Source organism: Rattus norvegicus, chromosome 15 (genome assembly GCF_036323735.1).
Source record: "Rattus norvegicus strain BN/NHsdMcwi chromosome 15, GRCr8, whole genome shotgun sequence".
Classification (NCBI taxonomy): Eukaryota; Metazoa; Chordata; class Mammalia; order Rodentia; family Muridae; genus Rattus; species Rattus norvegicus.
Window position 1 is genome coordinate 13531927 of NC_086033.1, and position 13422 is coordinate 13545348.

The 13422-nt window shown below is 43.1% G+C and overlaps 1 protein-coding gene across 1 annotated transcript; it reads left to right on the plus strand.

Moving 5' to 3' along the window:
- Positions 1 to 748: 748 nt before the first annotated feature.
- Psmd6 (proteasome 26S subunit, non-ATPase 6) lies at positions 749 to 10756 on the plus strand. The gene is made up of 8 exons (NM_198730.3): positions 749 to 970; positions 1508 to 1713; positions 4732 to 4877; positions 5066 to 5285; positions 5409 to 5517; positions 8534 to 8702; positions 10305 to 10382; positions 10497 to 10756. The coding sequence occupies exons 1-8, from the start codon at positions 826 to 828 to the stop codon at positions 10591 to 10593; spliced, it is 1170 nt and encodes a 389-aa protein (NP_942025.1). The 5' UTR covers positions 749 to 825; the 3' UTR covers positions 10594 to 10756.
- The last annotated feature ends 2666 nt before the right edge of the window (positions 10757 to 13422 follow it).

Sequence of the window (13422 nt, forward strand, 5' to 3'; positions counted from 1 at the left end):
CAGACAGTCGGAAATGGGGTGAGGCCAGAAGTTCTCAAAGCCTCTCACCAGTGAGTTACTTCCTACAGCAGGGCTTATACCTTCTGACGGTTCCTTAATGTGTCCAAACAGCACCACCAACGGAGATCATGTGTTCAAATACTGTCCCTCAGGTGGACATTTCTCATTGTTACACCACAGTAGAGTTTATATAACTACTACCCACTCTGAAGACTTCTCCAACTTGTGTACACAAAAATAAATAATGTAAATCATTGAATTAATACTAGGAAACATGGGGTTTTCTTAGAACAGGCAAGACTGTGGATTTTAAAGGTAAATAAAATAGGTTTTACACAGGCCTTGCCATGTAGCTGTTATGTAACCTTAGCCGGTCACTTTTTCAAACCTCTTTATGTCCCAGTTTGCTTGCCTACAATCCGTACCAAAAGAATTCCACCCTAGTTCAAGAGTATTAAAACAAAGATGGCCCTGGACAACTGTTTTTATTATTATTATTATTATTATTATTATTATTATTATGATGATGATGATGATGATGATGATGATGATTATGATTATGATTATGATTATTGATTTTTCTCATCCGTATTGTATTTTCAAACTGTTAGTGCATTTCCAGATCCTCTAAGTTGCAAATGTAACAAGCTCAGACAGCGCCAGGTGTTCCCGCCGGTGTCCAGCAGGGGACGCTGCAGGCGGCGGAGACAGAGACGCGACCGGAAGTCAGGCTGGCGGCTGTGGGTGCTTGCGACGACTCCTCCTGCTTCCGCTGGTGGCCCAGGACTACTCTCAGTTTTCTCAGCTTGCTCTTGTACCGTGACCATGCCGCTAGAAAACCTAGAGGAAGAGGGTCTGCCCAAGAACCCGGATCTGCGCATCGCGCAGCTGCGCTTTCTGCTTAGCCTGCCGGAGCACCGCGGGGACACGGCGGTGCGCGAGGAGCTGATGGCCGCCGTCCGGGAAAACAGTGAGGCCCGCGAGCGCCGAGTCAGCGGCCTAGGCTGGGGCGGACCGGGTGCCTGGCTGGGCGTCCCGTTGGGGCTTTTTGGAGAGCCCTAGGGAGCCCTCCTGGAGCCGAGAGGGACTTGTCTTAGTGGGTTCTTCCTCGCCGCGAGCTGTTCCGGGAAGCCTCGGATGCTTGTGGCGCTTAGACTCCCAGCAAAGGGTCTTGACAGTATGTCTGTCAGTGTTTCACTCTCTGCCAAGGGGCAGTTAGGGTTCTGTCCCTATCAGTACACGTCTAGTAAGTGTCCTTTCCGTGACGTGAGGATTCCTTTGGAACAGGAGCCTACCAGAGCAAACTAAGGATTCCCCTCCTGTGGCCTTAGTAGTGTTCAGCCCTGTAAAGATTGGTTCTCAAGCAGGTCTCCTAGCTCCAAAACCTTAGCTGTGCTCTCCAGGCCCACAGTTGGTAGGCGCCTGCTAGCTGACTTTTGATGGGGTGGGGAAAAAAGCAAGCTGACCCTAACAAGTGACCTCATGGTGCGTGATTTATGGCTTTTAGATATGGCTCCTTATTATGAAGCCTTGTGTAAATCCCTCGACTGGCAGATGGACATGGATCTCCTCAGTAAAATGAAGAAAGCAAACGAGGAAGAGTTGAAACGTCTGGATGAGGAGTTGGAGGATGCAGAGAAGAATCTGGGAGAAAGTGAAATTCGAGATGCAATGATGGCAAAAGCAGAGTACCTCTGTCAGATAGGTGACAAGGTCAGTGGAGATGCTCTGTCCTCTCTGGATAGGTGACAGGGTCTGTGGAGATGCTCTGTCCTCTCTGGATAGGTGACAGGGTCAGTGGAGATGCTCTGTCCTCTCTGGATAGGTGACAAGGTCAGTGGAGGTGCTCTGTCCTCTCTGGATAGGTGACAGGGTCAGTGGAGATGCTCTGTCCACTCTGGATAGGTGACAGGGTCTGTGGAGGTGCTCTGTCCTCTCTGGATAGGTGACAGGATCAGTGGAGATGAGAGTTGCTCCCTCTTTTCTGCAGGTACAGACTCATGTTGTACCTCAGTGCAAATGAGTAATATCTCCATGGATAAATAGAAGGATAATCATATTCACCTGTATTCAAGAGTCAGTACAAAGACAGTAGATACAGGCTAATGCTGCAACATCCAATTCCCTGCTCTTAACAGTAGCAAGGTGTGTATTAGTCTTCATTTCTGCGTCATTAAAAACATGCCTATGAGGCTCTGTGGTTTAAGAGCACATACTGCAGGTCATCTTGGAGAGGACATGAATTTAGTTCCTACCACCCGCATCAAGAAGTTCACAACAGCAGCTCCCAGATGTCTGGTGCCTCTAGCATCCAAGAGCATGTGCATTCATGTACACGTGCCCCCAGACACACATACACATAATATTTCTCCAGAACAAAACAAGGGCACAGAGGTTTTGCCCCTCTGTTTACAACATTGGGGTCATTCTCAGTAGTTCATTTATTTGGTAGGGAAGCATTTACTGTACATCTTAAAAGGTTTACGGTAGGAGGCTAGAGCGATGGCTCAGGGGTTGAGCGTGTTGGTTGCTCGCAAAGAGGACCCAGGTTTGATTCACAGCCTCCAAATACCAGTTTACAGCTCCCTTAATTCCAGTTCTGGGGGATCCCATACCCCTTCTGACCTCTGCTGGCCCCTCCAGGCAAGCATCATCATGCAGACACATGTTTAGGCAGTATATTCATAAAATCAATCTAAAAGATTTTACACTAGTGATACTTATCATTCGGGGGCTGCAGATGTTTGGCTTTCTTGTGTTCTATACCCTGAGAAATAATCAACTCACATAGCTCTTTCATTGTGCAGTTATGCACTGGTGTATGTATGTCCTGTGGGATACGAGCAGTGAATGTGTGTTTGTGTGCATGAGATCACTGTGTGGTCCACGAATCCTCCTCTTCCGTGCCTCTGTCATTGCATCTGGGAGAACGTTGTTAACGTTTCGGCTCCCTGCTGCCCCATGCGCTGTCTGAGTAGCTTGTCTGTTCAGCTGGTCGTGGTGCACAGATTGCTTCAGCTGGATTTGCTTTAACAGCTATAACAGTTGGCTTTTCTTAAACATGTCGCTGTGATGAAAAACATGTTCCTATGTCTCCTTGTGTATATACCATAGTGGTTTGTTCCTTGGTCTTTTGTTTTTTTGTTTTTTTGTTTTGTTTGTTTTTGTTTTTTCCTTTTCTGTGTGTTTTGAGACAGGGTTTCTTTGTGTAGTCTTGGCTGTCTTGGAACTATCTCTGTAGACCAGGCTGGCCTCAAACACACACAGATCTGCTCACCTCTACCTCCCAAGCTCTGGGATCTAAAGGCGTGGGCCATCACTGCCCATATACACTAGTGTTTCTTTAGGATACTGTTCAGTCTGTGAGGTGAAATTGCTGGGAGAGTGAATATTTATTTTCCTGTGTGTGGCCATTAGTTCTGCGTTCCAGTATTTAAAACAGTGTGAGCTCTTGGTTCAGATGGCCTGGGCCATATGCCAGCCTGAACAGTCAGCGTCAGTACTGCAGCTTCAGTCTCCTCAGGTGAGGTGGGTGACGTGCTTCTACCTGATGCTGGGTAAAGATGCAGGGAAAGAGCTTGGAACTGCGCGCCCAAGGAAGGGCTTCAACCGGATACTGTTGTTTTTTAATTTACAACTTTTTTATTTTAAATTTAGTAGTGGTCATTTTAGAAACTTAGAAATAGAGGGGAAAACCCCTGAACAGTAGTATGAGTATGGTTTGCTTTGAAGAGTAGTCAGTATATATGTGCCTGAGTGGCTTGAAGGTTTTGGCTCAGGTCTTGGATTTACTCAGTGTGGCTTAGTCAGCATTGGGTGGCTGTGCTTACGTGTTGATGCTATATTCCTTCTGTGTTGGCTCACAGCATTCTCCCCGAGAGAAAATTCAGTTTTTATCTCTTATTGACTGTTTCTAATGGTTGCAGTGGTTTTATTGTTACTTATATTTATCCATTTTTTGATGCTTAGTTCATTGCAGATGTTTGTGGAGATCCCTTTAAGACAGTCTTGTTATCTTTTAATTCAATCTCATGATTCCCTTTATTTTTGATACATGATGGCATAAATTCACTTACCATTTTAACTTCACTCTGCAAACTTGCAGTCATCCATTTCTCCCCAAATCCCTGGTTGGTTCCTTGGTAAGGAACAGCATTCCGTTCCTGGGTCTGGCTACCAGGCACACCTGCTGCTGTTCTGACAATTCCTTTTACACGTTTCCTTTATGAAGTGTGACTAGTAATTGTGAAGCACACTAACCAGTCATGGTCTGAAGAAGCACCAAGTATAAACGTGTTTTTATCCGTGTTCTTGCAAAGCAGCGGAATCACTCTATCTCAGTTGAGATGAGATCTCATATGCGTCTAATCAGCGGTCTAACCAGTGGCGCGAACCTCTTAAAATGATTCAGAATTTATAGTGGGCTCACTTGGGTGTAGTGTTGATTGTTACAGGCAGAAACACATTGTCTGTTATGTGCTTTTCATATATTGTTCTCAGAAACACATTGTCTGTTATGTGCTTTTCATACATTGTTCTCAGAATGAAGTATACCCTAGGCATTGGTTACACCTTCCTCAGCTAAAGAAACGCCCTTGGTCTTTACCCCAAGCACAGCAGCGATCGCTTCACTGCCATCTTACTTCAGTTCTACTTCCTATGTCGACAACCACTCTCAGGAAAATCCAGGAAGCTGATGGCTTTGCTAAATTGTGTATTTAAATTTGACAGGAGGGAGCTCTGACAGCCTTTCGCAAGACATATGATAAGACTGTGGCCCTGGGTCACCGACTAGATATTGTATTCTATCTCCTAAGGATTGGACTCTTTTATATGGATAATGACCTCATCACTCGAAACACAGAAAAGGCCAAAAGGTACAGTTAGCAGTGGGTGTGACCCTGGAGGTTATGGGCTGTTAATAGTAAGTTGGTAGGCCCACGTTTCCCCATTTTTGTTTTGCTTAAAACTGTGGCATTTGGTCAAATAGTTGACATGCTTACTGAATTAAATACTCTAAAATAGCTAAGAATTGGCTTCACCTGTTTCTTGTGTTATTTGCTAGCCTTATAGAGGAAGGCGGAGACTGGGACCGGCGAAACAGGCTGAAAGTGTATCAAGGCTTGTATTGTGTGGCTATCCGTGACTTCAAACAGGCAGCAGAGCTCTTTCTTGACACCGTTTCTACATTTACGTCCTATGAGCTCATGGATTACAAGACATTTGTGACTTACACTGTTTATGTCAGTATGATTGCCTTAGAAAGACCAGATCTCAGAGAAAAGGTAAAGGCATCCTCAGTATCCTTTTAAAGTCTGTTTTATGCTTTCCTAACTTAAACATACAAACATCACTGCAGTGTTCATTTGTTGTTTGATTGATTTGTTCTGTTCTGCTTTAATACCCAGGTCATCAAAGGGGCAGAGATTCTTGAAGTGTTGCACAGTCTCCCGGCAGTTCGGCAGTATCTGTTTTCTCTCTATGAATGCCGTTACTCCGTTTTCTTCCAGTCGTTAGGTAAGGACTGATTTCCTGACTTCCTCTTCTGGTCCTGTGGGTTCTCACGTGTAAGAGATGCAGTGGCTTGAGAACTGCAGGTCTTCACTTAGGTTCTCCTGTTGTGCTTGGTCAAGGTCAGCAAACTTGGTGTATTTTATAAATCCCCAAATGTGAAAGTCATAAGGACAGCTTTCAGGGTAGCTTCTCTTCTATCATGTGAATCCTGGGGATTAGACTCAGGTCATCAGGCTTAGCAGTGGATGCCTTTACCTGCTGAGCTATCTCACTGGCTTGAGTTTTGTGTTTTTGAAAGTAGAGCCTAAAACAAGAGAAAAGGAACGTGTGGCAAAGAGGTATGTGGTTAGCAAAGCCTAGAAAATATGTCTTGTCTGGTCCTTTGATGTGGTGTTTGCCCAACCTTGAGCAGATAGTTTAGAATTAGTTGTGTAGTGAAGGATGTTGGGAATAAACCATCCCTGCATTCAAAGGTTTTTCTTTTAGGTGTGAATTGAAAACCTAATCTGGAGGGTTGGGGATTTAGCTCAGTGGTAGAGCGCTTGCCTAGGAAGCGCAAGGCCCTGGGTTCGGTCCCCAGCTCCGAAAAAAAGAACCAAAAAAAAAAAAAAAAAAAAAAAAAAAGAAAACCTAATCTGTAGAAAATGCTTGTGTTCCTTCATGGATAGTTTACAGAGCCCGGTGGACACCAATTTGCTCTCTTTATGAGAACTGTGTTCCCTCCTGGCTGTTTGGTTTGCTCCTTGTGACTAGATTACTAAGATGATAGGAGGCACCCTTCCCAGATTATTTCCCTACAACTTGTTCAGGCACCTAACATGCACTGATGTCTTCGCTTATTTCTGTTACAGATTGAAAACACTTACTGTTTAGAGAGGTCTTTGTAGAGAATAGGAGGGCAAGTGATGCTGCTGTCTTGTAGGGCGGTGTTGTCTTCCCAGTGAGATCGAGTGAGTGGCTTCAGTAGCCACTGAGTGTGAGGTATTTAGCTCTTTCCACTCACCTCTTCTTACCGTCAACCTTTTATTCATAATATATATATATATTCATAATATATATTCATATATAGTTTTATTTATAGTTCTGAGTGAAGATTTTAGATTTAATAAATCTGTACGCTTCCCAAGTGTTTGAAATGGAACATTCTTATCTTTCATTTGCACTCCTGAGCCATATAAGGCTTGCTGGTTTTTGTGAGATTGATCTATAAGTATTCATAGACTAATGTGTTTAAAACACCTCAGCTGAAATGAGAATAGACTCCTGCCAGATAGTGTGTGACTGTTTCTAGAAATTGAGTGTAACCCCAAATGAAAAGCGTTGTCTCTCACGATCTTTCAGACCTTTATTTACACAGTCCTTCCTGGTACTTAATACCCTAACAACTAAAAACAGTTAGGTACACACTAGACAACTTTCTAACAGGATCCTGTAGACCAGGAAACAGCTTTAGCTAAGGTGGTGTCGCAAGTGTTTCTCTTCGGGCAGCAGTCACCAAGACTCTGGATGTCCTTCAGAGGCATTCAGAAAGTACCTAGTGACATCTACATATTATGGGTAGATTTCATACTCTTTCCTCCAAGCTGCTTTTTCTCGTCACACTGTAGCATGAAGAGGCTTTTTATGTCCTATGCCAGCAGTGGGCTGTGCAGTCTATTGGCCGTAAGTAGCTTGTGGACTAAGTACATAGTTTTCAATCAAGTGGAGCTCCTTAGAGCTTCCAGTTGTTAAGGGATGCTTAGTGTACTGTGTCCCTGAGTTTATTATCCTCTGATAGAAAGTTCCTGAGATTTCAGGTCAGCTTTGTAAGTCATCCTGTTTTGAACATGCGGACAGAACTCTTAGTCTAAGACATTGAACTTTGCATAAATATCAGTACATCTTGACCATGCTGCCCCTAGGAACATTGTACCAGTTTATAGTACTTGAAAGAGCCCATCTCCACATTTTTATAACTTGGCAGTTCGGGAAGCAAAAGGGGATTTTATTGGTCACATGTGCTTTATTGTTGGTGCGAGTGTAGCCATCAGCTTAGTGGTGGCGTGCTCCCTTTCCCCCTGTCTCACGGTTACTGGACACCCCTCACTTTTCAGTCTGGTTTGCTCTGCTCTATTACAACACACTTAGGATTTCTGTGGGCCTTCCCTTCCATGAGACCTCTCAGTGACTGAGTGCTTTTGGTTTTCTGTGCCTTGTCTCTTGTCTTTTGGGTAACATATCTGGAGTAAAGTGTGCAGCCGAGATTCCTAGTTGCAGTGCTAACCCTTCATCGGGTGCTAGGGCCGTGCCTGATGCCTCCTCAGTCTGCTGGGCAGATCCACTGGAGCAGCGTCCCGCACGTTCGCACCTGTCGTCACCCTCGTAAACACAGTGCCCACGTCCCTTGTTCCGCTCGTCTCTGCCCTGGGAGATTTGCAGTCTCCCTTTCTGCACTTCTTATCCTGCCTTGGGACTGTGCTATTAACATTGCTGTCTAATAATGCTCTCTGCTGAGTCAGTTTCTCAGAATTCTTTCCTGCCCACTGCCCCAGGGAGGGCTTCCCAAGCTTCTTCAGCCTTCTTCTTCATAGGACTATTGATCTTGCATCATGCTTTAGTATCCAGAGCAGAAGCATATAGTATTTAGTGAGATAATTTATATTCCTGATAGCTCATTAATATCCTAATATACTTTACTCTTCAATTGTTGTCAACTTACTCCCGTTGCTACAGAAGCCTCTTTAACAACTCGTCCTTAAACTTGTCTTATACTAGGCTTTATCACTCTTTGTGACTTTGCTTTTGTCTTTATCACTGTCCTTTCTGTTTATTATAATTGTAAATGAAAGTCACAGAATTTTGCTTCATTATATAAAATGCTCCCCAGTTGCTATGCCATGATCTGGTGACAGTTCATTGTCACCCTGTCTTTGCTGCTGTCCGTTGCTGGTGAGAGAACAGCAGTATGTAGAGTTCAGAGCTCCTGGGGTTCATGTCTTGGGTGGGAGAGGGTAGTGACTTGTCATCTTATTTATTGTAGCGGTCGTAGAGCAGGAGATGAAAAAGGACTGGCTTTTTGCGCCTCATTACCGATACTATGTGAGAGAAATGCGGATCCATGCATACAGCCAGCTGCTGGAGTCATATAGGTCATTAACCCTTGGCTATATGGCAGAAGCATTTGGTGTGGGTGTGGAATTCATCGACCAGTAAGTAACAGATTTATGCATCCGAACTGCCTTTTAATGTATGTTTTCAACCTTTTCTGAATTTACACGGCTTCCCTCAATTTTAGGGAAGAAAATTTCTAAAGTATTATTTTACAGGAGCCTCCTTGTCTGCCTTCCTCAGGACAGTTTCCAGTGAGACGAGCAAAGCGTGGCATGGGAGTACTCTGCTTGAGTGACTGCACCAGTTATTGGGGCTGCAGATTTTATATTTAGTGGTATCTGATAATGTTGGAGTTATAATTTATATTTATGGCATTTCCTCTAATAACAGTGGAGTTAATTTTTGTCAGGTTGGTGACAAAATGTGGGACTAGAACACTGGAATCACTGATTGGACAAACTCTGTTCCTGATTGGTGCTCTTGTAGATGTCTCTGCACTTCAAGTAAGCACTAGAGGAGTGTGGAGAGGAGTGTAGACAGTGGGACTGTCTGCCTAGATATAGCACGCCCGAGGAGGGAAGCTTGCTCTGCTTGAATATTGTCAGCCATGTGAAGAGCTCCATTTGCAGAGAAGGAAAAGTAGTCAAAACAGCTTAAGGATGGGAACAAACTTAGATGCGGGCAGGAGCTGGATTCCAGCCTGGCTGTGCCACAGATGAGGAATAGCAAGACTTGGGGCCTTATAGTACATAGTATAGAGCTTAGATGTTGAGTCTGTGTGGTATGGGATGCCATTGGAGGGTCTCCACCATGAGAGCAACAGGGTTACATCCTGTGTCTTGCACAGTAAGGAATCCTAGGTAACTGCTGGGTTGTACAGTAGCACAATTTTATTGTGGTTGAAGATGTCTGTGTGATAAATGTTGATGGTTTGTTCACAATGCAGAATAGAAAAGTGACAGCTAAAATTAAGTTGTTTTCATTTAAATCTGATCATTCTCTCGTGTAGCATTTAGTTTTTTCATTACATTTTATTATAAAAACATTCAAAGAAATTTTAAATTGTATAATGAATTGTGTGTGTGTGTGTGTGTGTGTGTGTGTGAGAGAGAGAGAGAGAGAGAGAGAGAGAGAGAGAGAGAGAGAGAGAGAGAGAGAATATGAGTCGGTTTTTCTGTATCCTTGGCTGACATGGACCGTGAAAGCCGTCATCCTGCCATAGCATCCTGAAACCTGAGGCTACAGTTGCTCTCCCTTTGGTTTCTTTAAGCCCTCACTAGGAATAGGGGGTGGCAAGGCTCAGCCCAGGTGCTTGCAGGTGTGCGGAAGCAAGCTTGGCCTCAGAGCTGAGAAGTGGCCTCAGAGCACGCATTCTTTCTCACTGTGTTCTGGGCCAGCATAAAGAAGTGAGGGAAAGAAACCAGACCGTGTTGGACAGTAAATTGGCTACTTTTCCAGTGCAGGGTTTGTTTACTAGTTTATTCCTTTAACTGTCTCATTTTCCTCTGAGCACTTCCTTTTATTATACTTGTGCTATTTTTTGTAACTTCTAGGACCAGGTTTACTCAAGACTGCAACAAGTTTTAAACAGGTCACTGCTGTGTGTCTGGGAGCTGAGGCTTGAGGGAAATGAGATCTCACCTGTAAGACAGAGTTCCATTTTTCTAAAACTAATGGTGGGTTTTCTTTTTCTCAATCAGGGAACTGTCCAGGTTTATTGCTGCTGGAAGACTACACTGTAAAATCGATAAAGTAAATGAAATAGTAGAAACCAACAGGTACCTTATCACCTATCGTTTGTTATTGCTGAGAATGGGGTAAAATAGGTCACCTCTTGTCATGGAGTCGTGTGGCTGCTAAATAATTCATTTTCCCCTTTACTTTATTTATAGACCTGACAGCAAGAATTGGCAGTACCAAGAGACCATCAAGAAAGGAGACTTGCTGCTGAACAGGGTTCAGAAATTATCCAGAGTAATTAACATGTAAAACCACTTTAAAATGAATTCCCTTACAGATGTTACGTGAAAGCCTTTGTAACTTAAGTCACTGTGTGCCCACTTCTACAGCATCAAATAAATATGACATGTGCTTGTTACCGGTTCTACTAATGCCTGTTCAGTTATTAATAAAAAATGTTCTTTGTCTTTTACCTGTCTGAAGGTTATAGTCCGATTTAGCCGCCGGGATTGTGCCTCATTAGGAAGTTGGGGAGCGGGTCCAGCCGTTCCCGCTTGGTTCTGAAGTCCAGGACTACTGGCGCTCTCAGTCACGGTGCAACAGTGACTGTGTTTAATATGAAAAGAAGGCAAAATGCTAAGTTCCTCTTGTAGTCTTACAGAGTACACTGCTCCTCTCTCAGAAGCTTGTATCAACTAGATTCAAGTACATGACCTGACTTAGCTAAAGACAGAGTCTCAAAATCCTGCAGAAATATTAGCAAAATGATTATCTATTTTGGAAATAGCAGTGATCATGGAGTAAACAAAACTGTACCTTCCAGGCCGAGGGTGTGGGGGCAGTCAGTGCTATAAAGATACAAAAGCAGATGAGGGGCTACAGGTTGTGGAGGGAACGCGACTCTGACTTACAGGAGTGGAGCATGGGGGACACTGGGACTTGCCGAGCAAAGTGACCGGGCTGCACTTGGTGCTTTGTTATGCCATTGTGTATTAAGTGCTCACAAAGTACAGGCAACACGATTTGCTAAAAGATTAGAGACAGGAGAGGCTATGAGAAAATGAGTTGATCCCGTAAGCCCTTAAGTTAAAGCTGACTCTTACCCTAAAGAGTCTTGATGGAAGCAATGATGGGTTTACCATAAAAAGAAAGGGAGGACGGAGAAGTTGCTGGTGTTTTAAGGACATATTTATCGGAAAGAAAACACATCTCACCTGACAAAATTGGTAATAATTCAGCATTTCTCCACGAAAACTCCAGTCATCAAATCATAGTGGGATGGAAAATTGTGCCAAAACAATGTATTATCTTCAAAGTCAAGACCATGTCCTCAGGAGTGGTCACTGATAGCGGTGAGGGTAATATTATGTATGGCCAGACTTGTATTTGAAAGGAGTTTCTTGTAGTTCTTAGATGGTGGGTAGGAAGGGGTAGCTTGTTGGATATTCCTAAAGTATTTAAAAATAACAAGTTGGGGATTTAAAAAAAAAAATACGTCTCTTAATTACCTGATTGCTTCTTGGCCTTTTGGCCAAGTCTAAAATATATTTAGACTAGGTCTAAAGTATATTTAGTAATGAGAGCACTATGAGTCATTGAGTGCAGTCTCTATTAGAACTGAGTTCCTCAGTGCTAAATCAAATCCCTCCCGACGCTAGGCTTAGGGAACTCCTTGTAAGAGCAAGTTTATATAAGCCAGAGGGGATGGAGGACATGAGGAGAGCAAGCTCTTCCATCAACATAAACACAGCTCATGAAATCAGACTGGGAACATGCCCAGGGCCTGCACGTGTATATTATGGTTTCCAGTTTACTGTTTTTATGGGATCCCTCAGTGCAAACAAATGGGTCTGATTCTTGTACCTTCTCTTGGGCCATCTCCCTTCTGTTATTTTGTCCAATTCTTATGTGTTAGTTTTTTTCTGTCTTATGTTTTATTTTACCCTTAGAAACCTGTTTGCCTTCTAATGAGAGAAACAGGGTGAGTGGCTAGGAGGAGGTAAGGAGGAACTGAATAGCTGAGGGAGGGAAACCCTAATCAAGAACATACTTCGGAGGGTGTGGTGGGCGAGGGCTGGGGTTTAATTCCCAGCACCCCTATGGCAGCTCATACCTGTCTGTAACTCTAGTTTCAGGGCTTCTGACACCCTTAACACAGGCACACAAGCAGGCAAAACACCAATGAACGTATAATAGTAAGGATAATAAGTACATTTAAAAAGATGTGGTAAAGAACTATATTCAATAAAAGGGAAAAAAACAATTTCATGTTCTTTTAAAGTTAGAATTCTCTGTACTGACTCAAAAATCAGGTTTTTTTTTTTTTTTTTTTTTTTTTTTTTCAACTCACACTTGAAACTATCTTGGCCTGCTTGGATCAGAACTATGGCTTTTAAGGTTAGAGAATGCCCTACCCACTCTTTCTTGCTTAAAATGTGCTCCATTTTAGCTTTTTAAAAAGGATATCAAATATTGCTTTTCTTCTTTTCATGAAACTGGTAAATGCTCATTGAGAAGGAAATCCAGGCATTTCAAAGTAGAACTACTTTTTTTTTTTTATCTTTTTTTTTTTTTATTTATTAACTTGAGTATTTCTTATATACATTTCGAGTGTTATTCCCTTTCCCAGTATCCGGGCAAACATCCAGAATTACTTTTAAAATTATCCACTGCCTAGAACAATGTAAGAACAATTCTCTAAAATAATGGTTGACATGATTATTTTGTGTTCACCATCTACATATATCAATAGAAAATTGGAGGCCTTGTTATTAGAGTTTAAGATTAGTTAGAAATTCTGAGTAAACTCTTCAAGTGTCAGCTTAGAGCTGAAAATAAAACTGAAATCCAACATCTTTCATTTGTTTAAGGGAGGGGTGTGCATGTGTGTGGTATATGCCAGGCAGCCAGTAGTAAGTACTAGATTCCCCTGGGATTAGAGTTACTGGAGGTTGTGAGTTCTGGGAACCAAACTTCAGTGAACCCTATCTCTAGCCCCCAACATCTCCTTTGAAAGAGGACTACAAGACATGAAACAGTCCCACTGCACATATTAACCAGACAAGGCCAGTCAGTTCTAGGTCCAGCTCCCTGTGTACTGGCCACGTGACTCCTAGAGAAATTCATCTTTGGTTCTAT

Excerpts from the sequence above, each read along its gene's own strand:
- Psmd6 (NM_198730.3), top strand. The coding sequence starts at position 826 with ATGCCGCTAGAAAACCTAGAGGAAGAGGGTCTGCCCAAGAACCCGGAT. Across the intron at positions 4,878-5,065 it reads AACACAGAAAAGGCCAAAAG|CCTTATAGAGGAAGGCGGAG; the intron begins GTACAGTTAGCA and ends GTTATTTGCTAG. Across the intron at positions 10,383-10,496 it reads GAAATAGTAGAAACCAACAG|ACCTGACAGCAAGAATTGGC; the intron begins GTACCTTATCAC and ends CTTTATTTATAG.